A 25,585-nucleotide genomic window follows, 5' to 3' on the forward strand; every position below is an offset into this window, starting at 1 on the left:
CGTGATTAAACGAGGCTGATCACCGAGCGGCTTAGAACTGTCCCCAGTCTGAGGAGAAATGGAAGAAGAAAAGAAAACCCTTAAACGTCACCTTTCTCAGACTTTGCTGCTGCAGGAGGGGGTTTTTTCTGCTCCTTTCTGCCTGTTTAATGAATGAGAAAGACGCTTAAAACATCATAAAGCTGGAAATTTAATTGATTTAAGGTTTTACGCAGCTCTGGTTAAGTGCAAAAAATACATATATTCAGTGAAATGCACCATTTTAATGGAAAATCACAATGCCTGATGCTTTCTGGGGTTTTCTTCTCTGAGAATAATGGGCTAATCTCCACTCCTGCAATCGAAGAACTGATCCTCTTGCCCCTAGGTCTTTGTGAAATATTGTCAAGAGAAAAGGAATAGATGGATTAAAAAAACCGGAGCTGCCTAAATCTTCCAAACCGGAGGAAACCCCAAAGGGATAAAGCACCTGCCCTCTCCTACCCGCTGGCACCTGTACGAACAGAGCAGATCAAGCAGCGCCCAGAAGGGCTCACTGCGGAGGAATCGTCCCTAGCTCGGCACCCACAGCCCCGTGACAGGGCCGAGCAGCTCCAAAGCACCACGCAGACCCCAACGTGCTCGGCGCCGTGCACGACCCCAGCCGGCACCGGGGCACATTTGTTCACGCCCACCCCCCCAGAATCGCACGGAGAGCTCGGGAGCACCCCCAGAGCAGAGCCTCGGGAGTCCGAGCCAGCCTGGGAAGGCAGCAGCACGCCGCTCTGGCCGTCGCTTACCGGAGCTGGGAGGTGTCTTGGGGGCCGTGGGGGTCTTTGCTGGGATGCGCGTGGCGTTGGTCGAGTTCCTCTGAGCCTGCCCGCCTGCGGACCGCGGCGTGGCCGTCTTCGTGCCACCTCTCATCTCCGGGCCCTGGCGGGGGTGCAAGGAGGAAAGGCCCGATGCAGGGGGGGATCTGCCCGGCGACGAGCCATCCCCCTTCATGGGTCAGAGCCACACGAGACCCTCCTGCTTCCTACCCCGGCAGCAGGAGCTGCCACGGGTTTCCCCACACGCGGGCACCCGCGACGCGCCCGTTCGCAGCCCGGCTGCCCCCACGGCGGCACAGTCACTCGTGGGCTGGCAGAGCGGCGGTGCCGCTTTCCCACGGGAGCTCTGACAGCTTGAGTGACGTTAGCGACCGCACACTCAGACCTGGTCAAAAAGTAGGTTCAGCTCCTTCGTCTGTTCTTAAACACCATCGTTTTGTTTCCCCTGTTTTGCTAAAAACTTGTACAGACGATAAATAAATCCACCGGCAGGACCAGAGGCTCCGTTCAGGAGTACAGTGCCGGACTCCAACCAGAGGAGCACCCACCTCCTCTGTCCCCCCCTGCAGCACACTACTGTGACACGTCCATCGTCTGTAACGGCACGCGAACAGCTATACTCTAGTTATTGTCTTCTGACCCTGCAGAAAAGCCTCCCCAAAGGCATCGCTTTCTAACGCTGCTCTGCGCACGAACGCTCATCAAAACCAAGCAAGGGACAATTTACAAGCTCCAAGTCCCAAGGCAGGAGGGAACCAGGGCAGAACCCCTGTCATGGTAAAACCATATCCCACTGCCTGCGACCTGCAATCTCTGCTCTTCCCCCTCACCACGGGTGGATTTGTACAGCTCACCACCACAAAAGGAAACTCCAAGCTACGTTTTACACTGCAGAATAAGCCACGGATGTGTGTGCATTTCCTACTCTCTGTGTAGCACCTGGCAGATCTGGCTCCAGCACACTTCAAACACATCTGCTGTTTACAGCCAACGCAGGCATAAAACACAGCATAAAGCTGCAAAACAAAGAAGAGCACAAAAGGGACCTGGAAATGCCTCAGGGAGACGAGGTAACACCCTGCAGCAACGAGGTACTTTTGCTGTAGCGCAAAGCAAGGGGCCAACGTGCTGCTGAGACGGACCCTGGTACTTCAAACACCAAAACTGGAGCCACGGCCACGAAGGGGAAGCACAAACCCACCCTCTCCACTGAACGGGACATGGAGAGACTGCCCAGCCGAGCACTACCAACCGTCAGACCTGGCAGGAACGCCTTAAGGTATTCCCCAAGGCAGCGCTGCCTCTCTCACATCCCATTTCCTTACCTTGGCTTTCCTTTCTTGCGTTCCCATACTGGCAGGTCGGGATGTGACAGAAGAAACTCGTTTAGAGGCAGAAGCAGGGCTGGAGGGTGTTTTCGAAGGGGTTGTGCTAGAGGAGGTGTGTCGTTGGGGGGGGATGGAGGGTCTATCGCCTGGGGGTTTGGCAGTGGAAGGTGAGGATTTCTTAAACATGGAAACAAAATAAAATTGGAACAGAAAAAAAATCAGTATGGGAGGGAAACCAAAGGGAAGCGCCAGCATTAAATAGGATTAGAAGGTGCAATACAGAACTGGGTGTGGGACTGGCGACGGCTGGTACTGCCCTCTCCCTGCAGCACAGAGCTGGGCAAGGGCTGCAGGGCCGAGGGCACTGCCAGGGGCCCACGGCTGCACTGGCAAGTACGGGATACCTCAGCTCTGTCCCTCTCACAGGGTGCAGCAACACCCAAGCTCCTTTCCGGGGAAAGTGTCACCCCGTGACAGCCTGCCCTCGCCACCGCCCTCCACGCCAGTTTTACCAGCTGAACTGCTCTGTTTATGCCCAAACTCTACGCGCTCCACTGGGAAAGATGCTGCCGGTGCAGCACTATCAACACCAGCACTTCTGGGAGATGCAGACGACTGCTCCCAGGTCTCTCAACCCCCATCACGCCTGCCTTGTCAATAATTGATCTGGATGATGGCTTGGTATCATGTCAAGGGCCTAGCCTGGCACAACCCTGCCAAACCTCCCTAGAGAAAGACCCGATTTCGCATTGCTTGACTATAATGATATTCCTCACCTTTAATTCTTCACCCACTAAACTCTCCACCAGCTTGTCCATTATCTCACCCACGCCCCAGCCAGGCTAACGGCCAGCTGAACCAAACCTCCTCCAAATTAGCCGTGTGACAGGTATCTTTAAACTTCTGGAATTTACCCGCTACTAAACTCTGTTCCGCACCCAGAACACAGCACCTGCAAGGCCTAGATTAGTTAATTTAACTTTTTAATTACATGTCTTGCTCTTTTCACTGCTGCTTGCCCCCAGTACAGCCCAACGCAGTTTTGAGTTTGCTTTTGCACCGGTTTGCCCCAGCAAAGCCAGCTGTCTTGCTTTCCGCTCTCGGGCTGAGAAAACGATTTCTCTAACCGCCCACCCAACCCCATGAGCTACCTGTTTGTTTTAGATTAGCTTCACTTCCTTGCCCTCAAAGATTACCACGGATTGCACCATCCAAACCAGGGTGAGGGAAGAAAAAAAATAAAAACACTCTTGAAAGACAGACAGAAGAATGGAAGACAAATGGCAAGGTTTCCTAAGAAGCACAATCGCAGCCCAGGAGAGCAGGAGAGGGAGTCAGGAGCATGCACAGCTCTTGGGGGGTTGATGTCACCTCTGGTTTTATTTTTTAGCTTACCTTCGGTTTCTTTTCCTCAGCTTCAGTCCCATCCTTGTCTTTGCTGTCAATACGACCTGACGGATGGAAACACAGACAGTCACACGTCTTGGGACTGGCCAGTGAACTCCAGAGAGCTGGTAATGCCTGCAGGACAGCAACATGCATGCTGGGTGGGCGGTCCACGTTCCTGCTCTCCTTTAAATTAAATACTCTTCTTAGAAATATTACAAAGTCACTCATTCCTTGCAGAAATACTTCCACAACGTAAACACAATTCTTTCTGGGTTAATCATCCTGCGCACAGGCCGCCGTGCATCAGTCATCACTGGAGCATCAGACAGACGTAGCATCGTTCACGTGAGACCATTTTGCCCAGATTTGTGCTCAATTCCAGTAGCATCCATTCAGTTTAGGACAGAACACTTCTCTTCAACCCTAAACCTGAGTCTCCCTCTCTAAAACACCCTCTGGTTCTCACAAGCCTGTAACTAAGGACTAGAATTGAAGGATGCCCCGATCCTAGCAGCACCAGGTTGCCCGTGATCTCATTTAAAGCTGTTGCTCGGCGCGCTGGCTTTGCAGAGCACTTTTACACCTGGCCGTGGTTCATTCCCAGCTCTCCTGACACGCTGCTTTCTGCCTCCCCAGCAGACGGTGCGCCTTCGATCTGGGTCAGACCCCGCAGGGTCTTAAGGTTTTAGCTGTTGTCCTACTTGATTCGTATGAAGCTTACAGTGACCCTGACAATATTTCAGTGTTTTGGCCCACGAGCACAACAGACTGCAGTATCGCTAATTAGGAGATTAGAAACAGGGAGGAAGTCATGTTTGTACTATAAGGCACTCGTAACAAAGCCCCTTTTCCCCGTCTTCAGCTAATTCCTCCCTAATCTGGGAGGAAAAGCTGATGATATTCTCCACAGTGTTTTGGAAACTTGCCCTGGGTGGTGGGGGGGGGGGGTGTCAGCCCTTTCCCAGTGACACAAACAACGTTGTTAATCCAGCACTGACCCATCCCAGCAGCCACTCCTGGAGCTGCTGGGTGCACCACCCTTCCCCAATTCAGTTAAACTGCAGACTGGAGGAAGGCTGGAGCCGAACACCCACAGAGTTACCTCTGGCTTTGAAGGAAAAGACAATTAAATAATTAAAGAAATCCCTCCTATTGAATCAGAAACTGGTTGACTCTGGGCAATGCATCCCCCACCCGCCATCGCTTTCAGGCTCCGATGCGAGCGACAGCCAGCCATGCCCATGCCCTGCAGCACACGTGCGAAGCTTCCCGCCGGCTCAGCAGGTAGTGAACAACGAGAAATATGTTATGAGCTTTAGCTCCGACGGAAAAAGCTCCATCAACAATTTCTTCGCGAGCCCCGCGCAGCGAAGAGCACGTCTCCCTGCCGTAAACCAGAGCAGCATTTCCAGGCCAACGGAAGCAGCCAAGCCAGCTTTTGGGATGTGGCACGGGGGTGAAAGGCTGAGCTTCCCCCAAGCCGGGCCCTGGACAGCCACAGCTGAGGTACAACATGGTGAGACACCATCACGTTTTGACGCGTGTCCTGCCGCCCCAGCTTATTAACACAACTCGCTGCAAAGCCCGCGTGTGGCCACCGAGCAGGGCCACTGGTGACATCCCTGTGACCCCCAGCAAAGGTGGAAAATAGCTCTCGGAGAAAGAAAAGGTCTAAAAGCTGCTCTGTTGGCAGGGATGCTGGTGCATTCAGCGGTGAACGCAGACCTTCACCCAAGACAGCTGAGACTGCTGCACGAACACAGCGGCTCCGGGGTCTGACTGCCCTCCCAGCCTCGCCCACGCAACCCTAGAGATGCACCCAAGAGCCAGGCCTCCACACGCACAGGCAGCTCCCGCAGAACACCCCAACTACAGCCACCGCGTTGGAGGAGCCGGGGACACGCCGACCAGAACTGGGATCGGAGCGGGATGCTTTGTAAGCGCATCAGACGTGCCCTGCAGCGGGCAAAGGTCCAGAGAGCTGCAGACCTTGCCTCCAGCAGCAGTCCGTGGTGGATAGTGAAGGGAAAAGTACAAGAAGCAGGACCAACGTGGGGCCTTTTCCATGGTTAGACCTGCCACCTCACTTGCCTTTTTCCTCCTCTTTAGGAAAGCCAGCACAAAGAGTTATTGGACCGGACAGCAGACACATGCAAACCAGACGGCACGTGTCTTGCTGCAACAAGCTGCGGCGTGCGCCAGGTTAGCCCCGCTCCAACATGCCAGAACAACATCCATCCAGTCGTCATCTTCTCTGGGAAGGTGCCAGGCGTGAGTTAAGGTGCCCACCCCGCAGATCCAAGGCAGTTAAAACAAAAACAGGTGAACGAAGCATGACGGGGGACACGGCAGCACCATGCAAGGGACGCAAAACCGAAGCGTAAGGGTCTGGCAGGTATGCCAGGACATCCAGGACTAAACTAAAGAGGGGAGGAGAGGGAGGGAGAAGCAGCGGCGCTTTGTAGATCAGTTCACAGCAAAAGTCCAGGCCATTTCCCAAGCAGCAGGATCGGAGAGGTGGCGGCAAGCTGGAGGAGTGGTTCAGGCAGCCTTGTCGTGAGCGAGCCACCAGCCACGTGAGCTCAGGGCAGGCAAAGGGCGCACACACCTTTTAGGAGAGGGACGCGACTGACGGCTTTATCTGCAACGCGGGCGCAAGGTTTCTTCTTGGGCGTCCGCCGATCTCCTGTATCTGGCACGGCCTCTTCCAAAGGAGCATCTTCGTCTTCCGCGCCATCTTTCACCTCAACGGGGAGTTTGGCTGTTTCTAGCAAGGGTCCAGAGTCTTCTCCCTCCCTGGGCTTAGCCTCTTTTTGGGACATGACTTCAGATGGGGTGACATCTGTATCTTCTTCACCCCTCAACGGCTCTCTCCTCTCCTCTTGGTCCTCTCCTGCTTTCTGTGACTCAGTTTCCACAAGAAGTGCCCCTCTTGGGACGTCTCTGAGAACATCTTTGGACTTGTTTTCTCCAAAGGCATAGTCTTCAAGGGTTTCCTTGGTTGTAGCTGGACTCAAGGTCATTTCAGGTCCTGGTGAAATATGCTGACCCACCAGAGAAAGCAAACCCTGTTCAGAAGTTTCATCAATATCACGATCCTCATCTCTCTCCTGTCCACTGGCATCTTCTTTTAATGGGGCTCTGGTACATTGAGGAGACGGCCCATCTTTAATACGGGAGTCATCTGTGCCGCCTTCTCCTGCCAGCCCCTCAGTGTGCACATCACGACCCAGCTCCGCTCCCAGCTCTGGAGCCACACCAATGCCTTCTCTGCCTCGATGATCCCACAACCCACTGTCGTCTTCAGACGGTCTGGAGTCTTGGTACATGTCCAGGGGTATTGGGATGGTGACCTCAATTCTGGTGGGAGCTGCTGTGGTAACCTTCGTTTCATCCGACAGAAGAGGCTGCTGAAGAACCCCAGCGACCTGCTTCGTGGGTTGGCTTTCTTTTTTTATTGCATCTCCCACACGCTCCTGAGGGCTGGGCTGTAGCTTTGGAGAGCTTGGCTCCCCTGCAGGTGAAGGTGCAGGGTATGAAGGATGGGCAAACAATTAGCACAGGCACGTCAAACAGGTAGTCAGTCATGTAATGCTGAAGAGAGACTAAGGATTTCTACTATCAGTCTAGAGGATAAAAGCAAGTCCCACAGTGACCCACTGAACAGTCAACCCACTTCTACGGTGGCTTTTGCCTTTAAAGAAACTCTGATCCCCACGGGAATCAGGAACAGGGACAGCCAGAGCACATCATGGGAGACCGGACTCATCCCCAGACCTGGTCTGGAGGTGGCTGGGGTATCCAGCCACCAACATCTGCCACAGCTCTATGAGCTGGTTTAGCTATAGAAGATTCCAGAAGCCAAGAACACACCCATTAGCTAATCTAACATCATCAGCTTGCTGAGCAGCGACCACCTCTTCTTGCCTCCAGGGCCTGAACAAAACAGGCCAGGCACCCTCCCCTCCTTCAGGGGCTTACGAAACCCCCCCAGCCCTCTCCTCCCTCGCAGGAGATGTTCATGCAGACATGGCACCAGTCACATCCTCTCAGCGCTCAAACCATCTCTGCTTTGTTCTCCAGACCACTTCTATGGCTCGTGAGCCTGGGGAAGAGCACTCCTACGTTTCCTCTCTCATTGCTGTTATTTCAACAGGCAGTGGAGCACAGAGCCTCAGTGGAAAGGACTGGAAGTAGGAAAGTGGCTGTAGCCACATGGTCACAGCAATTTTGGACTGTGCACCCACCCAGGCTGGTCGGAGCGCCAGCGCTGCTGCCACCACTTGGGCAGAGGAGAAAGTGTGACATTTAAAACCCAAAACTTAAGGTCACAGAGACACAGATCTCTCTTTTTTGGCGGGGGCAGAGGGGTAAAAGAGAGAATTCTGTTCTATCGCTCATCTCATGCATGACACAGACCTTTACAATTTCACCCAACAATTGCTGCATTAAGCCCTATACTCCAGTTGAGCTGAGCTTCTCTGCTAGAAATTCATCCAAATGAAGCCAAGATGCACTGAGCAATGGAGAATTCACCCTGCACATAGGTAAACGGCTTTAAAGTCCACTGCCCTAGTCAGAATGTGCATTTTATATCATGAATTTGTCCAGCTTCAAATACTCTTTGCTCTTCTTGAGCTGATCAGGTAAAACTAAAGAGCCTAGATCAGAGCACTTCAGTACCGAGATTGCGATTGTTGCTTTGTTAGATTAACAAACAAGATTAAAACAAGAAAAGAAGAAGTCAAGACTGATTCGGTCGTTTATCAATGTTCTCCCCACTTTAACCACAACGGTTAAGTGAAACTGCCACACAAAGACCTTGGCAATTGTGGTTTAAAAGAAACCCTAAATTGGCACCTCTTGGCAGGTAATATTTGAAATGTGGCATCAAGAAACACCTTTTATAACCACAGGCATTTGAAGGGTGTTTATGCAGCAGCCAGCAGACCGTCCCGGCTCATTTCTTCTGCAAATGAACAACATGACCATTAAGGACCGCCGGAGCAGAGGTGTGGACAGTCTGTCCGTCAGCTGCACTCCCACGCTCCAGGACCTGCTGGGGGTTCCGAGGCAGACGTGCAGCGCAAGGTCAGGAGCTGGCAGAAGGCCACCACGGCACAAACTGTGAATCGGAGGACGCTTCTCCACCTGAGACTCCAAAGGCATTTTAACACGCGCCGTCTTCACTGCGAAGATCATTTTTTTTCAAATCCCACAACACAAAAAACGAAGGAAGCTAGTTACAAGATATCCAAGACTCTGTGTGCATCGATAATCACATTTTCCTCTGAATTAAAGAGAACCATTAAAAGGAAGCAGTACATTATGACAAGTGCACTTTCAGAGAAGTAGTGATTTACATAAGAACCCAGAAATGTCCTATATAGGTTGTATCAGCGCTCCAGCTAGCTGTATGTCCCCATATCTGACAGCCAAAAGATCCCAGGACAGTACAGAAAGGTGGTCTTAAAAATCTGGTGAGAAACAACAGCTAGAACCAGGCTGAACAGGGCAGACAGAACAGAGAACTTCACCCGCTCCTGCTAACACTCTTGATTTCCTTTTTGTAGCAGTGCCACTATTTCAAATACAGAAGAGCTGCTAGTCCAAGAACCACTGGACAGGCAAGCAAAGGTTTTATTTTAATTGCAGGCAGCAGACTGCACATAACTGTGCTCATCTGTGTGTGGAAAGCAAAGACGACCTGAATTCTGCCCTGAGCTGAGAAGGCAAAGACCTATTTACTTCTTTAAGAGACGTGGATGCCTGTAAACACACTAATGCAGCCACGAGGAGGAAAGACGCTGCCCAAGCAACTGGAGGAATTTGTTACCTCTGCCACGTGGAAAACTACCTTATAAAATGGGCTTTAACTAAGATTTTAAACAGATTAGCACTCTGGTGTATTAGTGCTGGCAAGACAACAGTATCAAAGTGAGTTTGAACCCATAAGTCTGCCCCACTGGGCAGAGAATTAAGCTAGCACTGGGTGCTTTGGGAAAACACTGCCCTGAAGTTTTCCATCTAGTCCGAACTGAGCAGAGTCAAGAGAAGCTTTCCAGATAGCCAAGAGGTCCCTGGATAATTTCTGGGCTCACCTGAGCAGAGGCACAATGCTCTAAAAACACTCGCTGCCCACAGTGCCTGGCTTTGTCAGTCACATTCCCTAAGACTGGGATGAGAAAACACTCTCGCTGTTAAAGTCAGGGCATCAGTGAGCAGGTCTGAGACACGTTTTACATTAGAAAGAGACAGGGTAATTAAACCATTCACTTATTCCATGTGTGACATGCAGGGCACCAAACTGACTCCGCTGAGCAGTCCCTCCTGGCTAACACACCATCCCAGCTCTCTTTATTACCTTTTCTAGCCCGGAGGACGCCCTGTTTTTCAACCAGACAAACAAGCACCGGGGCTTCAGCCATCTGAGAGAGAAATTTGGTGCATGAAAAGCTGCAGTTCCCTGAAATGAGTATGCTGGAACATTCAAAGCATGTATGACCCTCCCCTGTCAGGAACAGGGATAGCTGCACAACTGCTCGTACAGTGCAGAGCATCTGCATCACACAAGAAAGTCTCCAAGCCACCAGCGACCGGCCGCACGGCGGGGCAGCAGTTACTGGACCCCAGCGACAAGACGATCCACTAACCTTGAGCGGCATCTCCCGCAGCGTGGTCCTCCAGGTTGGGGGTGGCTCCTATGCCCGCCTCTTCAGCTGGTCCCAGTTCAGAGAAAGAATGGGAAAAACATGATCAAAACAAGAATTAAGTTTAAGCAGGTGTCTGGGGAGTTTATTTCCCTCCCTGCTGATTCTGCCCAGCAGCGCTGTTTTGTGAGCAGGGCAGTATCAGAAAGGAAATCAACCCCTGCTGACGATGGCTCTAGGTAAGAACTACCCAGCCTGGGCTGTACCAGGCTGGAGGAGTGTTCCACCAGCTCGCACGTCCTGGGTGTCAGGTCAGTACAAGCTCCTTCAGGCAGAAGTGCAGAGAAGTGGATTTATATCCCCTCTTCTACCCCCACCTAGCATTTACATTGCCAGCAGCACTGACGTGAATGTCTCTTACCTGAACCCTGCCTTCTTGGTGTCTACCACCTAGCTCACTGTCATGAACTCTGCCGAGGCTATCTGACACCAGTAAATCCCAGTCTGATATAAATCTGACGCTTCAGGAATACTGGTACATCAGAGAAGCACAATTTTCTTCACAGCAACGATGGTTTGTCTCTAACAGAATTTTTTCAATTTATTCTATGACTACTTTCAAACCAGCTTCATCAACTACATTTGTACGGCACGGTTCTCCAGTTGAACTAGGACTTTCTCTGTTTTCCCCACTTTTTTCCAAATTGTTCAGGACTGCTTCTTCCTGGCTCCCTGGTTCAGTCAGATCTTGAACCAGAGACTGCGCCTCCTCGCTAGCAGGCGAGCCGCTCTGCCTTTCAGCCCAGGGCTTCATCAGCAGCCTGGGGTCTGGATGCAGGATAGTCAGTTTGGTTGCCCAAGGGAGCGTGCTGCGGGCTTGTTTCAGTGTCTGGGCACTGGCAGAAGCCCATTTCCACCCACTCCCTTTCTCAGGTCCTGCCTGATGCTTCCAGGAAAAGCCAGTGGCTGCTGCGCAGGGGCCACGTACTCATTTTTCATACAGACGCGGTTCTCTCAGTAGCTCCCGCCCTTTTGTACACGCACAGCACTGCTGCAGCTCACTCCCTTCTTCCCCCGCCTCTGAAAGACCCCCGCCCCTCCCTGGAAAACCAGGCCCAGGTGCAGTGGTTCCCCACAGAGCATTCAGGCTGAATGAGCCACTTCACTTCCCCTGCATGATCCTTAAAACGCGCCGGCAGCCACAGAACTGCTGCAGTGGCCTGGTTTTCACCTGCCGCTTCACAGGCAACCGCATGGGCTGGGCTGAGCGAGAGCACCAGTAAGACAAGCAGCCAGGTCCTGCGGTGACCACCTCGGCTGGCCACCAAAGCAGGGCTGCTGGCCACCAAAGCAGGGCTGCTGGCCGAGGGGCAGAGACAACCGGGATCGGCAGGTAAGCGTTTAGCCTGGAGATGGGAGGCGAAGCCACCAGAGAGACACCAGCTAGAAAGATTTGTCAGATGTGGAGCTGAGAAAGAGAGAAGAAAAGGCTGCCAGTTTCCCCCAGGATGGGGAAAAGCAAGAGGAGAGTTGGAAGCTAGGAATTACTTCTGCGAGCCGTGGAGAAGAAAGAAGCAGCACGCGTCAGGAGCAAAGCGTGCCTGCGGGAGCTTTTGCAGCGTTACTTTTCAGCACTAACCAGTCCAGCTCTCTGCTCTGCCTGCGTCAAGAGATGAAACTGCACCTTGGTCTCCCTCACCTGTGGTTCCTTCTGGGATCTCCCCGTGCTGTTCGACACCACCCTGATCCTCGTGGTCTCCTTCCTCCACTAAAGGTGCCGTGGCATCTGAAAAACAACGCGGCTTTCACATAGCTGGTGAGCGGCAAACCCCTGCGGAGGCCAGGACGTGCCTGAAGAACTTTTCGCTCAGAAAAGCATCCGACTCCCTCCTTCGAGCCAGGGCTTGCGGAGGGAGACAACCAAGCAGGACACAGCAAAGCCAGTACCGCAGGGACACCATGAGCTGTCCCCCTCTGCCGCACCAACCGCACACCTCCAGCGTACTCCTTACGTAGCTGAGGGCTTTACCATGAACCCTGTCTGAAAATGGACAGCCAAAGACAGACAGCCACTGGTGCCTGGTCTGCCAGCACGGCAATGCCACCTGCATGGGGACATCACTGGTCCGGAGCGGGGAAGAGCAGCTCCCATCGGACACCTCCACAAACCATCCGAGCGCTGCGACTGCGTCGCACTCCGGGCAGCTCTGAGACAGACAGACTGCTGGCTCCGTCTACCAGAGGGACGTCTGCTCGCCATGACAGTCCCGATCCAACTGGAAAGAGGGACAATATCCCCTTCTGCACTAGCCAGGTTTTATGTACTCATTTCTTGAGCCACAGGCACAGGAACAGAGCCGCTTCACAGACGATCAGTCAGCCCACACCTCCGGCGGCACAGGGCTGGAGCTGGTCGGCATCTCTGTCCACCCTTCTTTTAGATAAATTTTGCAAACTAATGCCTTTACCTGAAGCCTCCAAGAGGCAGATACTTGGGATTAAAGCAGCCAGAGGAACACAAAAAGTGCAGTTAATTAAAATGGTGAACAAGTGTCCAGACCACTTTGGAATTAGATTCTTCCTACAAACACGGCATTCAGGTAACACTCTGGAGCAGCACAGACATGCCCCGAGTCCCACCAATATGACCTTCACATCAGCACAAAGTTTTGTGTTAGGTGTAGACTCTGCCCATCTCATCATTCCAGCGTGACTCATGCTGTATTAATGAACATGTAAACACAGAGTGGGCAAAAAAAACGAGCTATGAGGTACAGCTAACTCTGAAAGGGACCACAGCGAGCGGGACGTGCTGTCAGCAGCTTGGGGGAGCACAATGATGCAAACCTCTGGCTCGAGGAGCACACCCCAGGGGATTGCTCCCGGCTGCACCGAGCTAACGGGAGCTCGTGGCCATAAAAAGTCTTCAGGAAACAATCCGCCAGCAACTTCCTGAGCTACAATAAACACTTCACCTTCTCCTAGCTTCCAACCCACTCTCCACCTTTAAAGCTCAGTATCTCATTCTGCAGAGTGGCCAACACCACTTGTGACGAGGCTAACGAAGAGCATTTGTCCAAGACACTCCTCCTGAGAAACCCCACCAGAACACGGCACGGTGAGTCTTTCGGCAAGGTTTACCACGGCCCCATCCATCATGGTTTCAAAGCAGTAAGTCAAAGAGCTCCCACCTTCCGTAGTTGGGGTGCTCTTAGCGTCAGATGTTTCAGAAACAGGCTCATCCGATCCGTCATCGACTGGTATCTGAAGGGGATAGCCTGGAAAACATTCAAATACTTAGAACAAGTCCTTGGCTATGACTTACGGCCTGCGAGTTACGAGCTCTGATTGCCCAGATCCACAGCAGCAAGAAACTCTGATGGGAGAGTATAAAGCACCTGAACTAACAAGCAAGCAAAGCGTGAAAATGCCAACCAAAAGCACCAGTGTCATCACCAAAAGGAACAAAGTGGAAACCCATCAGCAAAAGAAAAGCCCAGTGAACCGGACAGCTAGAAACAGCAAAGCATGGCACAAGCAGGAAAGGAGATCTCAGCAACGTAAGATGCACAACTTCTGAGTCACTGTTGTCCTCTCTGCCATTTCTGGACCCATCAGCCTCCCTCCCAGAGCAGGCTGCTGAACACTTCCATGACGCATTAATTCTAATCATTGCAAACCAGCAAGTCTTTGTGAAGGGCGTAGCACACAGCGTACTGTGCGAAGGCTCGGCTGCAAAAGTCATCTTTGGGAAGAGCAGGGGAAGAGGCTCAAGTCTCCTTTCTGCAAGGAGTCCGGGCAAATAAAACAATGAGAACTGGAGAAAATGACTTTGAAAAGAAGATTCAAACTAACATAAGCAAAATCCCTGTGAACCTGTGATGTGCAAAGCTGAGGCTACAAGCTGAGAGGAGCTATCAGACTGAAATGCATTGCAGAATCCGGGATGAATGGATGCTACGGATTCTCTCCAGGACAGAGACAACCCATTTATCTGGTGTAAGCCGTGTCCAAAGCACCTCAAGAAACGAAAATTAAGATGATGTTTATGTGGAGCATAGCCAGGAGTGAGTCCCACCAGGTTTCTGGCGTTACGTGGGTTTCCAAGCTCAATTGTGGAGCACGGTGGAATGAGAAAGGAAAGGTTTCTTGAGAAATGCAGGTCTGAAATATGGGGCGAAAGACTCTTGCATGGCCCCCACTCCCAGAGCTCTCTGTTCAGCTCCCCCCATCTCCCTGTGCAGGTGACAAAAGCAGGCAGCAAGCAGCATCCCCGAGCTGTGTCTCCCAATAAAAGCAGTGCTGTGTTTTCATAGCGAACTAAGGAGTGAACACAAACGCACATTCGCAAAGCTGCAGCAGTAAGATCACCCCTAGTCTGGATGCCAGGGGTTGTTCTGCTCTTGCCAGGCGATGGTATCAAAGAGCAGCATTTTCCTACAACTATGAACACCAGAGCATCTTGTGGGCTACCCACTCTCCACTGGCTGCAGCCAGCTGATCCACGGTAACCTTCCAGACACACACACACCATCTCCTCCCGGCCATCCCCAAAGAGCCCTCGCACGCTGGCCGTGCTCTCCCCACGCGGGTCATTCTCTCAGCAGTGCGGAAGGCAGGTGCTTCACACCATCTCCTCCTGGCGGTGCTCACCTGATGGGATGTGCTTCTCCTGGCCAGCTGCGTGATCCTCCATCATGGTGACGTCCTGACGCTGCTCCGCCATCTCTCAGCAAAGTGACCTGAAGAGGAGAGGGAAAACAAACACCCATCAGGCAAAACCTGACACAACGCGCCTTCATCCGGAGCTCGCTTGGTGCGCTCCCATTTACTGCTCCACGGGACAATTTTGGTTTGGCAGCCCGTTTCCAGGAGCATTAAACATCCTATTGCAGCCAACAGCAGCCAACCACCTTTTCAGCCACAGTAAGAAGATACCTACTTTGCTCCCTTTTCCTGACGAGCCCTGAAATCACACCGTTGTGCTCAGGGAAGGTCTCAGCTCAAGGCACATGTTACCTATTGGGTTTCACACCAATGCTGAAATACTCCTTGGAATATCTACTGCTGGTGCCTCCAAATCCACCAGTTTTGCCCGCAGTGACCAAGTGGAGGAGGACAACGGAAGGGAGTGCTAACATCCCAAACTGGGATCTAAAAGGGCTGCCCCAGCCTGATGCCACTCTTCGGCAGAGCTGCACCAAGCTCTCAGCACAGGAGGTCACAGCAATCCACACTCAAGAGGACACCAAAAAAAACCTCACCCATGGGCGCGAGCCAAAAGGAAAACATGGATTTTGCACCAAAAAAAAAGACATATAAAGGAGGAAATGTTCCTTGTGAACACAGAGAAGGTCTAATTATTCCTGCACATGCAGAAGCACGTCCCAGTCACTGCATCCATCACAATAAGGACGTAGGCAACTCCTGCCCAGCTGCAACATCAAAATTCCACAGGTATTTAAGACGTCCCAAGCCAAATGACCATCCTGCTGCACACAGGACACTGCTCAGCCACCGTTCTGTCACAGGCAGCCACTGGGAGCCGCATGCTTCGTGCAAATGTGCTGCTGCATGCTCCAAACTCTGCATTTGCCAATTTAATCAGTCTCTTAACAGAGCTGTCTGCTGGCAAGGTGTGAAGCTGCTGCAGGAAGGGATGACTTCCACCCCTGTGGATACAGCCAGCAGGGATACACGGCTATAACGATACACTGGTCATCTTAAAAACAATCCCAAAGTGACACACAAGGGTAAACCAAGACTCTCCAGAGATGGATCCGGACCAGGCGCTCTCAGAGAAGAGGGTCTCGCTTGGTTGTGGGTCTGAGAGGACAGCACGACAGCTGCTTCACCCTGAATCCTTCCTGCAGTGCTCAGAAAGCCAACACCGTGGTGTAGAGCGAGACACAGTAAATAGGTCTGGACACCAGAGTGGAATTAGAAAGCTGCTAAAACTCAGTTATTTTTCCAATGCGCATTTATCTGCAAAAGGAAATGAAGTCACCAACAAACATCATCCGCTGCTGTGAAGCTGGGACCGCGTTTCTGCTGATTCTCCATGCTGGTTGGACAGACATTGCTTTTGGTTGACTTCCTAATAGCTGATACAACTACAGCCATTGGCAGTGATTAATAACCAGCTATTAGTGTAATCGCACGTTTGCCGTGACCGTCAGGAGCGACTGAACCCCGCAGTGAAGCTCAGGTTACCCGCAGCAAGGAAGCAAACTCCTGTGGTTTTGTTTGCCAGCAATAAATTAACTGGATATATGGAACTACTCAAGAGAAACTCCAATGCTAGTAACCAGATCTCTCACCCAGCTTTTTTTAAGCCACAGCAAGATGACTATGCAATTTAATTTCTGCCTTAGACAGCTACAAAGCCATTTGACAGAACTGTACCAAGTACAGAGAGAACTTGCCCTGAAAGGAAATCACCCATAAAAATGGAGGTCTAAAATAGGAAATAATTAAGTACCTAATTTTTGCCCCCAAAAGGCTGGGCCCTAATTATTTGGACGTATGGCTGTCCTCCTCCCAGTGCTTAAAGGATCATATTGATTATATCCTGGTCTCATCTGGCCACCCCTTCATATTATTTACAGGTCTACTTAGCACTGAAATACTAAAATATAACGTTAACCTGGTGTACAGGGCACAACAGCAACTTGGGCATGAACATGAGTGTAAAATGACCCACAAATGTGCTGCTCGTGTGTGTGTGGGTACAGAAGGGTGACCTCTCTGTCCCAAACACACACACGGGACTGGATAGAACATTTTTCCCCACACACCGCCCTGTCTGCTGGTAGGAAAACATGGATGGGAGAAGCAGTTCCTACCCCACTCACAACTGGTGGTCCCTCACCATCCTCCCAGCCCAGCTCACTTCTACAGATATTAACATCTTTGCTCCCCCACCACAGACCCAGAGGCAAACGACTCACAAATCTGCTGTGCTGGATTTAAACGAGGCTGTTTCCTTATTCTGCCTCCTTTTCTCTTTTCCTCCCACCTGATTTTTGGAGAACAGCAATTAGTGTCTCCCGCAATCTCCCTGGAAAGACACGTTTAGTCCTTTCTTGCCTCTGGATAAGAATTTCCTGGGACACCATCCAGAGAGGACAGCTACTGAGCTCGCATACCCCGCCGGCGGCTCATCTCCTGGCTCCATGGGCAGCACAAACACAGCCAAAGCCCTTCCACTTTTCCTCTGAATAGAGCCTTTAGCATCCGTGCAAGCCTGGCACAGCAGCAGCGAGCCATGATTCAGCAAAGGCCGGTGGATCTGCTGGTGGGCACGCGGGGCCGCCCGGTCACAGGGCTGACTGTCGCCCCGCTGAGCTGCCGGTGCCAGGGCTTTGCAGCACAAAGAAACAGCCAGGTGGTTTTCAGAGAAGCCCATGAGCTTGCTGTCTGTCTGAGCTTTGCAAGAAGGCCTTGAACGCTATGCTGCTCACAGCCGGGCAGGGACAGCCCCCGTTCCCATCGAGAGCCACGCACGGCAGGATTCAGCCATCTCAGGGCTGAAGGACTGGAGATGGGCTCGGGAGGGTGTGGCCATTAATTTTTCAGAGACAAGCGAGAAAGAGCTGCCTTTTCTGCTACAAGGAAAAAAGCACCACCAAAAGCCACAAAGATCCATCCAAAAAACCACTCAATGGGACTCTGAGAGCACCTGAAACCTGGCTGCCGCTTATGAAACACCCTGGACGCTCATTCATTGGGACAGGGTGATTTTGGGGGCTGATGCCCAGTTTGCTACGGGGAGCAGAAGCATCTCTCAGCAGATGAAGCACGACGTCCTCCCGCCGTGCCTGCAGCACAGCAGGCAGAGGAGCAGAGTCACTCTGCGCCTCAGCCACGGTGTGCAGCAGCCGGCGGTGGAGAACAGAAACTCCTCAAACTGGCACGAGCCAAGGGGCTGGGAGGGGGATCCAGCTCCCACATGGTTCCCACAGCATCTTGCTTTCCACTGAAGAAATGCCCACTCAACAGATGCCTTTCTCACCAGCGCTGCCTCTCCCCTGCGGCTCGGGAAGCATCTCCCACAGCTTGCCCTCCGAGGCCTGGCAGGGCTGAGATTTAAACCCATTACAATAAGGCTGATGACATCTCATCAGCACCCGATAAGCAAATAAATAACATTAAGTGCGTGAAGCGATTCAACGGGTAAGTACGAGTGAGCTGCCACCACCATTATCTCTAAGCTGCAAAGCTCTCCCAGCAGAATTGGAAATGCACAGCCCTATTCACCAGCAACATCACCTACAAAGACACTTTGTGCCTCTCCAATGGATGCTGAACTTCATTCTCTCCCTCTTTTTTCATCCATTGTAGACGTCAGCGCAAAGCACTGCTCGCTCAAAACCACCCCGATGATGCCCGCGGTTTTGGGACAGATCTGTCCTGTCGAAACCAAGAAGCAAAACTGAACTGCCTATATGCAAAGCCTCTTCTTGCTCTGGAGGGAAAGTCAGGGTTTTCGCTCAGGTAATAAATTCATATGACTAAAGAGAATTGAAACCTAATTAAAGCTGCATATTTTAGATTAGACTTCTTAAACAAAGGTGGTCTGAAAATTGTGCATTTGAGAAACTACTTTGAATTCTGAAAGAAGTCTATAATGATAATCCTATTTGTTTTTCGAGTGGGGGAAGGGGAAATCCCTCTTGGCGAAAAACATAACATTAAGGGGGAAAAATATTCTAAAAACTGTAAAACCAGCCCCACCTTGAAGCAATGGTTCAGCAATGAATAATTACAGCAAGGATAGCTGCGCAGAGATAAACTTCGGCAGCACCCTCTGCATGACAGATAAAGCACAAACCCTCCTAAGAATCTTATCCATTTCCAGCAGAATCATTCTTGTTAACCAGGGACACTATCTAAAAAGCAACAGCCTATCCCGTAATTAACAGCTCCTCCAAACCTCACATTTTTCAAACCCACAGCCCGCCTTTTGAGAGGAGAGGCGTACTGAGCAGACATGTTGAGCTGTGCACCAAGGCCCGCGAGGAGGCAAGCAGGGGGCAAAGTTTTTGGTGCCAGGAGCAGGAGGCTGATTGCTGGGGGCGCAGGCTCAGCCCACCAGCACCTCTGGTGTCTGCTCTCTATGTGCAGCCCAGTCTGGCCCCTGAGCACAAACCCAGTTTATCCCAGGGGCAAGTTTAACGCACGAGAGTCCGGCCACCTCCTGCCACCAAACGCAACTGCTTTGCCATTGGCATCAGCGCGAGGGGGGGAGCAGGCTGGCACAGAGTGTATTTCACTTTCCCCCAAGGATGAAGGATTACAAGAGTGGCCTCCAAGCCTCCAACTGGTTTGAGAGTTGAATATCACCATCCCCACCCTCGGTGTAGGCTGTAGAGGAGCAGCTATTCCAACCAGGGTGGGCTGGCTGGTGGTGTGCATGGATCCAGCAATTTACACCCCAAAGAGCCCAAAGCACGCAGGACCACGTATCCAGTAAGGAAAAGCCTTAAGTGAAATGATGCGAACCTTTAACAGCCGTCGACAGCCCTGAAGTTCAGGTCAGGACCTGAAAGCTATTAGCTCAAGGGCACAAGACATTCAAAAAGGAAAAAAAATACAGTTTTCCTTGTGGAGTTTGGCAAGGACACTGAAAGCAACACCGCTCCTCTCACAGGAGGTTGCAGAGACCTGACAGTAAAGCCGATGAGCTTTATTGTGACGGTTCCCACCCTGCCTGCAAAACCACGCACCGCCTTTTGTCCAACACCCACAAAGGTCCCCGTGCCAGCCTGCAGCCAGCCTGCCCTTGCAAGACGCAACGATCGCGAGTCCAGGCACCAGAGCCGCATCCCTGTCACCGTCCCGCACTCGTGAGCCAGAAATGAAAGCACTGCTCTTCTTCCACTGCCCATTCCGCAAATTTATTTTCTAAAATAGCTTGAGGGCATCAATGAAGTGGCTTGGTCTGGTCTGTCAGCAGAAGTCAAAGCTCCCAGAGCACAGCTGGGGTGGCACTGTTTCAAGCAAAGCCGACCGCTCAATTCATGGCAACCTCTCTCACCACACGTGAAGACTCGTCCAAATAAAACGACCGCTGCATCCTTCCTCCGAGAGGAGCTGTACCAACGGCTACAAATACTATTTCATAAAGAGGGAAGGAGAACAGGGAAGGTCTACGCAAACCGGGGTTAAAAAATAAAATTAAATCAACACCTGAACGAAATACATGAGAAGCTCCTGGCTAGAAGACATTTAAGCCCTGTTTATAGGGCATAAAGCAGCCCCAGGTGTTGGAAAGAAGCTTCTCCCGTAACGCAGCCTGTTCCTGCTGCCTGCTGACCCCTCTGCGCTGCAGACCACCGGGCCCCGGGGCTCCACACGGCCCCGTGCCCAGCCTGCCGCAGCGATTCCCGGGCGCCGTCAGGACACATCACCACCAGCACAAAGAGCCAGCAGAGCTCTCGTTCCGCTGCCGCTCAGGCTAACCACCAGCAAACCACGCACAAAGCCCCCAGCGCTCTCCGCCTGGGAAGATTTAGATCCCAAATTAAGTCAGGCAGCCCGAAGTCTTAATCCCTTGGCACGAGTTTGCTCCGCAACGAAAGGTAAATAAAACCGGGGCTGAAAACAACGTACCCTATTGAGAGCGGCCCAGTGGCGGAGGGGGAAGAAAGCAGATGCCGGGGAGCACACAGCTGTGCTTCGGTGGCACTCAGCCTTGCGTAATCTGTGCCAGACGACATCATTAGCGCTCACAAAGGAGCACGAAAACGCATCCCTGCAACCCTTCTGGTGCCAGGAGATGAGCGCTCCCACGATGCCCGTCCAAGGGGAAGTGGGTCAGCAGCTGCCCCCCACTCACCCGTGGGCTCAGCAACGCGCAGGGCTACGACCGGCTACGATCCCGAGGATGGACGGGACACGGCCCGACAGCCGCCGCTTCCGACGGGCGGCGGGATTACCCCCGACGGCAGAGGAAGAGGTAGAGCCTCGCTCTGCAGCAATTCAAACTGCGCAGCTCCAGGGATCACGCGTCGGGGAACTCATGGCTCAATTTACATACGCACATATCCCAGAATAAACCAGGCGTTGGCAGATCCGTTTGCGGATGGGTGCGGGGGGTTACTAGCCACACATTGGCAAGAAAACAGAGGAAAGAGAAATCTCAGCAGAAGGTGAGGGCAATGCTTTGAGAGAAACTGGCTGGATGTGCACACTCCGGTGCTCATCGCTGGGTTCAAACGAGCAGCTCCATCTTTCACACCAGCCACAAAATGTCCAAGCAATCACCCAGCCGATTTCCAGACACGGGGAGAGACACCCTCTTGGCTATTGTGTCTTGTGCTCAGGTGCAGCATGTCTTCCTTCTCCATTATTTAATCAGTAAGGGCAGTAAGCAACCGCTCTTGTTACTTGAAAACGAAAATTCAACAAACACGAGCTAAGTGTTACCTCTGAAAGGTGATCAAACACAAACAGGGTTTTAAAAAAGCATCATTCCATCTGAATTACTTAATTAAAATGGAGTGACAGCCCCATGAAATAACATCAGCCTGAAAGGCTGTTCATAATTCATAAGCAACTTCCTTTTCATCTCCTTTGTGTACTTCTCCAAGTACTGTTTTTTCCGAGAAGCTGACAGAGGAAGGAATATGGACGGTGATCTCATTAATCGCAGGCACTGCCTAAAACGCAGTGAGCTGAGAAATTACATGGAGTTTCAAGTTATCTAGTCACGAGGCTAGAAAAACTTCCTTTGGGTTCAAAGACAGACAAATGCCTCTTAGAACAACAGGAGGGTGTTGCAAAGGAAACAGTCTCAAAAATGCACTTTCTTAATTTTTTTTCCACATTTTTTCCATGTTACAGTTTAAATGACTTCTTGGGGGCCTGGCACTTTTGACACTTTTCTCTGGGGGCTGGGCACCTTCCATGGACATGTGAGATGGGTTTGGGTTCGCAGGAGCTTCATCACAGCAAGGGTGGTCACCCTGGCTTCACACCCCCCCCATTTGGGACCCAAAGGTTACTGAGACCAAGCAATAAACAACTCCCACACCAGCTATTGACATCTGGAAAGGAGATGAGGAAAGGTGAGGGTGGTGACAGGGCAAGGAAGCCCCAAGCAATGAGACACCCCAATTCTGTAGGAACAGCATCCAAAGGGAATAGAAAAACTGTGTTCAAAGACACAAGAGCTCAGGGAACCGTCAGTAAACAGCCCTTAGGAATCCAACCTCTCCACAGCCAAGAGCTCTGCGAGCTCGCTGCCGGGGGTCACCAGCTGGCAAAGGTCTCCAGGGCACGGTCCGGCTAGAGAAAAGCCAAGGCATACTCAGGTGCTGACAAGTTCCTCAGTGTTGTGGAGAATTAAACTAAGAGAATTTGCCATCCCAAATCAGCTTAGGCCCAGTTCAGCAGCTGCCTCCAAGCAGGGTGGCAATTAGGAGACCAGATTATCCAGGCACACAACTCCAGCCTGCGGCCTGAGCCGCAAGAGTAGCTGGACTCAGGAGATGGGAAACGGTTTTATCTGCGTGTCTCTGCCCAAATAAAGAGGCACCACAAATGTGGCCTCTTCCAAGAAAAGGAACGTGCTGGGTATCACTTGAGGGAACATACACAAGAGTTTCACAGCGTAGGAGTATTAACCCTAAATCTTGCAGCCACTGCTGTCGACAGAAGCACAAGGTGGTTTACCAAAGGCACATCATTATTCCCATCTTCCCTGCAAGGGGAACAGAGGTAAAAAGGCTTGTCAAGGAGCAGGCTGGGGACAAACCGGAGTCGAAGCCAGGCTCCCACAGCCCCCACAACCTGCGTGCTCCCGCTCTCCTTCAGGCAGGTCTCCCTGGAGCAGCGCTTGAGCAGAGAAACCAGTGGAAGCTCCTGAGGGACACTACGGGGACAGAAGGGCAGCAAGGCTCCACCTTCACCTCACCCAAAACCTGAGCACCTCCCTGTCAACCTGCACCATCTCCTGCTGCTATTATCTTCCTTCCTTGATCTTTTACCCCTTCTTGCCTTTCTTTTTCGCTTTTTGCCTGGCTTATCCGACCAAGTCAAAACCAGCCTTTTGCAACACCACTCCAGCAGCCCCCTCCTCCACCCCAGCTCTCCCCATGAGCTTACAGGAGGGCGTTTAAGGGCGACGGCTGCCCAGGAGGTGTCAGGACTTCAGATCACCCTTCTCATTCCATGCCACGATGCACAGATCAGGCTGCCTCTAAGTCCACTAACTTTAGCTAGATTAAAGCTCTGATCAGTGAGGCTTACATGGCAGCAAAAAAGGAAGCAACAGTAGTTTTAAAGCTTGCCCTGACTGTTCAGCAGGCTCTTTGTGAATAGAAGGAAGAGAAGCCTCTTTGGCAGGGATTTACCAGGCTACCTTCGGATTTCTTCCCAACTCCCTGCTACAGTATCTTGCAGTCGTGCGTTTCACAGAGCCGTGAGATGGCTATGCGCGGATAAATTCTTCCTCCCCCAAAATCCTGCTTGCTTGGGAAGCCTTTAAGCAGTTGAACGTGCAGAGCGGATCAAAGAGAAGGCAGGAGATCTTATTTACCAGCTAATTCTCTTTGACTCTTCCCATCCCAGACTCAGCCCAACCCACTGGAAATCAGAGCATCTTCCCTGCCGCTGCAGGTTTTAAGGCGGGCTCACCAGCGTTCAGGCTTGTACCAGTCATTATTCACTTAACAGAAAATGGTGGAAGCCTAGTGTTTCGCCTGCGCTGCCTTCCAAAGGCTGCGCTGCACGCTGAGATGAGGCTGCACGGCCGTACGGCAAAGTCCTCGGACAGTCTCACCGGCGGCTGGGAGAAGCCGCTCCCCCAGCCTGCCCACTGCTGCCAAAAAGCATCCCTCAGGGAAGGAAAGCCAAGTGCACGTGTTCTTAGCATGTTACCTTCCAGCAACAGCAGAAAAGCAATGTTTACGTACGCCCGGATGGGGAGAGGGAAAAGAGGAAAGGGAGCTCCTGAAAATGCCGCTGGAGTCTTAAGAATTAAATTAGGACAATCGACAGCACGACAGCGTTCTGCCCCGTCAAAAGTCTCCTTTACCTTGGTTGGCAAATTACACCCTGAGGAAGAAGAAATTGCCTTCCCGAGAGACTGCGCTGCCTGAAGAAAGAAAACCAGGCATCCATCCCCGCTAACTGACGGCTGCCGCGCTCCTGTCGCTCACACAAAACGACTATAAAGGACGTTCCCATGATAAGGAGCCGAGGAGGGTCCCTCTCACGCAGCGGTCGGTGGTAAAAGGCGCCTGGCAGGGCTCATCTGGTCCGTGGGCACTTGCAATCTACCACAAGCAGGACTACTAGTGTGGCCAGCAGTTTCTCATGGTTATCACAATTTTCTTCATTAATATGAGGTCACAAACAAACTGACAGGACTTATTTCACGCTCCAGTGGGTACCGCAACACATCCCAGGGCAGGGAAAGGCTGACGGATACAGGATCACCCCCATTTCCCTGAACACAGCCAATGGGGGAGGACACTGAGCACTGTCACACCCTTCTTGGGTTCCCAGACAGAGCTCCTGAAATGCAATTCAGTCAACCGAAGAGCTGAGAAATACCCCAAAACTCACTCTTTATTAGCCAGCTAGACAGCAAACACCCTCAAACCAACAGGAGGGTGAAAACACCCACGAAGCCGAGCTCTCAGACGAGTGCTCGCTCCACCTCGCAGGTGTGCGACGGGATCGACCGAAGCACCAGGTGAAGGTGTTTCTAGGAGGCCCGTGAAGAGCGACTCCTCGAAAGCAGCTCTGCTGCTCATCTTCACGCGAGCTCTCCAGCACCGTCTCCATTTTACAACCGACTGCTCTGCAGCACAGCCGTGTGCTGCAGGACCCAGCAGAGACGGCTGCCAGGGCGAGAACCAAAGCTCTGCTCGTTTCCTTTCTCCGCAGGCTTTTGTAGCGGCACCCGTACAACAGGACAACATCCATTTGGTGCACCAGAGCCACGGGCGAGAGAAATGCCTGAAACCTGGGGTAAACACGGGATCAAATCCCAGCCCTGAGCCACCCGCAGAGCGCATGCCCCATCGGCGCACTCTGCACTGAAGGGTTTAAGTTAAATGTTCTCCATTTCAGTGCAGAATTTGCAGAGTCCACTGCAAGGAGAGAAACCCCCTGCAGCACTCAGCTGCCTTCCTGACAGCCCCATGAATCTTTTCTTTCTTTGCTTCAGGAGAAAACAGCCACCTTCGCTGCGGTGCAGAGCCAGGGCCCTCAGGGACACACAAGCAGGATTAAGCCTTCCTGTGCCGGGAAGGGCCACATCCTGCGCTTTCCAGGAGCTGCTCCAGCCAGCTGGCCTCAGAGCAAGCAGTGAGCAAGCTGCACACCAGCCTCCTTCCCCCACCTCTCTGGGCGCAAAGGCAGACGATGCTGCTGTGCTTGGTGCTAGGCTCAAAGG

General features: G+C 52.1%; 1 protein-coding gene across 1 annotated transcript in view; it reads right to left on the minus strand.

The window, feature by feature from the left end:
• Positions 1–25,585, minus strand: part of MAPT (microtubule associated protein tau) — a 49,842-nt gene that overhangs the window by 11,524 nt on the left and 12,733 nt on the right. Inside the window, exons 2-10 of the mRNA XM_086477801.1 lie at positions 14,830–14,918; positions 13,368–13,454; positions 11,876–11,962; positions 10,180–10,245; positions 6,135–7,040; positions 3,533–3,588; positions 2,135–2,314; positions 780–912; positions 92–142 (exon numbers count right to left, since the gene is read on the minus strand). Of these exons, the coding sequence (XP_086333927.1) occupies positions 92–142; positions 780–912; positions 2,135–2,314; positions 3,533–3,588; positions 6,135–7,040; positions 10,180–10,245; positions 11,876–11,962; positions 13,368–13,454; positions 14,830–14,902 (1,639 nt within the window). The 5' untranslated portion in view covers positions 14,903–14,918. The remainder of the gene's footprint in view (positions 1–91; positions 143–779; positions 913–2,134; positions 2,315–3,532; positions 3,589–6,134; positions 7,041–10,179; positions 10,246–11,875; positions 11,963–13,367; positions 13,455–14,829; positions 14,919–25,585) is intronic.

Source organism: Leptosomus discolor, chromosome 25 (genome assembly GCF_034619465.1).
Source record: "Leptosomus discolor isolate bLepDis1 chromosome 25, bLepDis1.hap2, whole genome shotgun sequence".
Taxonomy (NCBI): domain Eukaryota; kingdom Metazoa; phylum Chordata; class Aves; order Leptosomiformes; family Leptosomidae; genus Leptosomus; species Leptosomus discolor.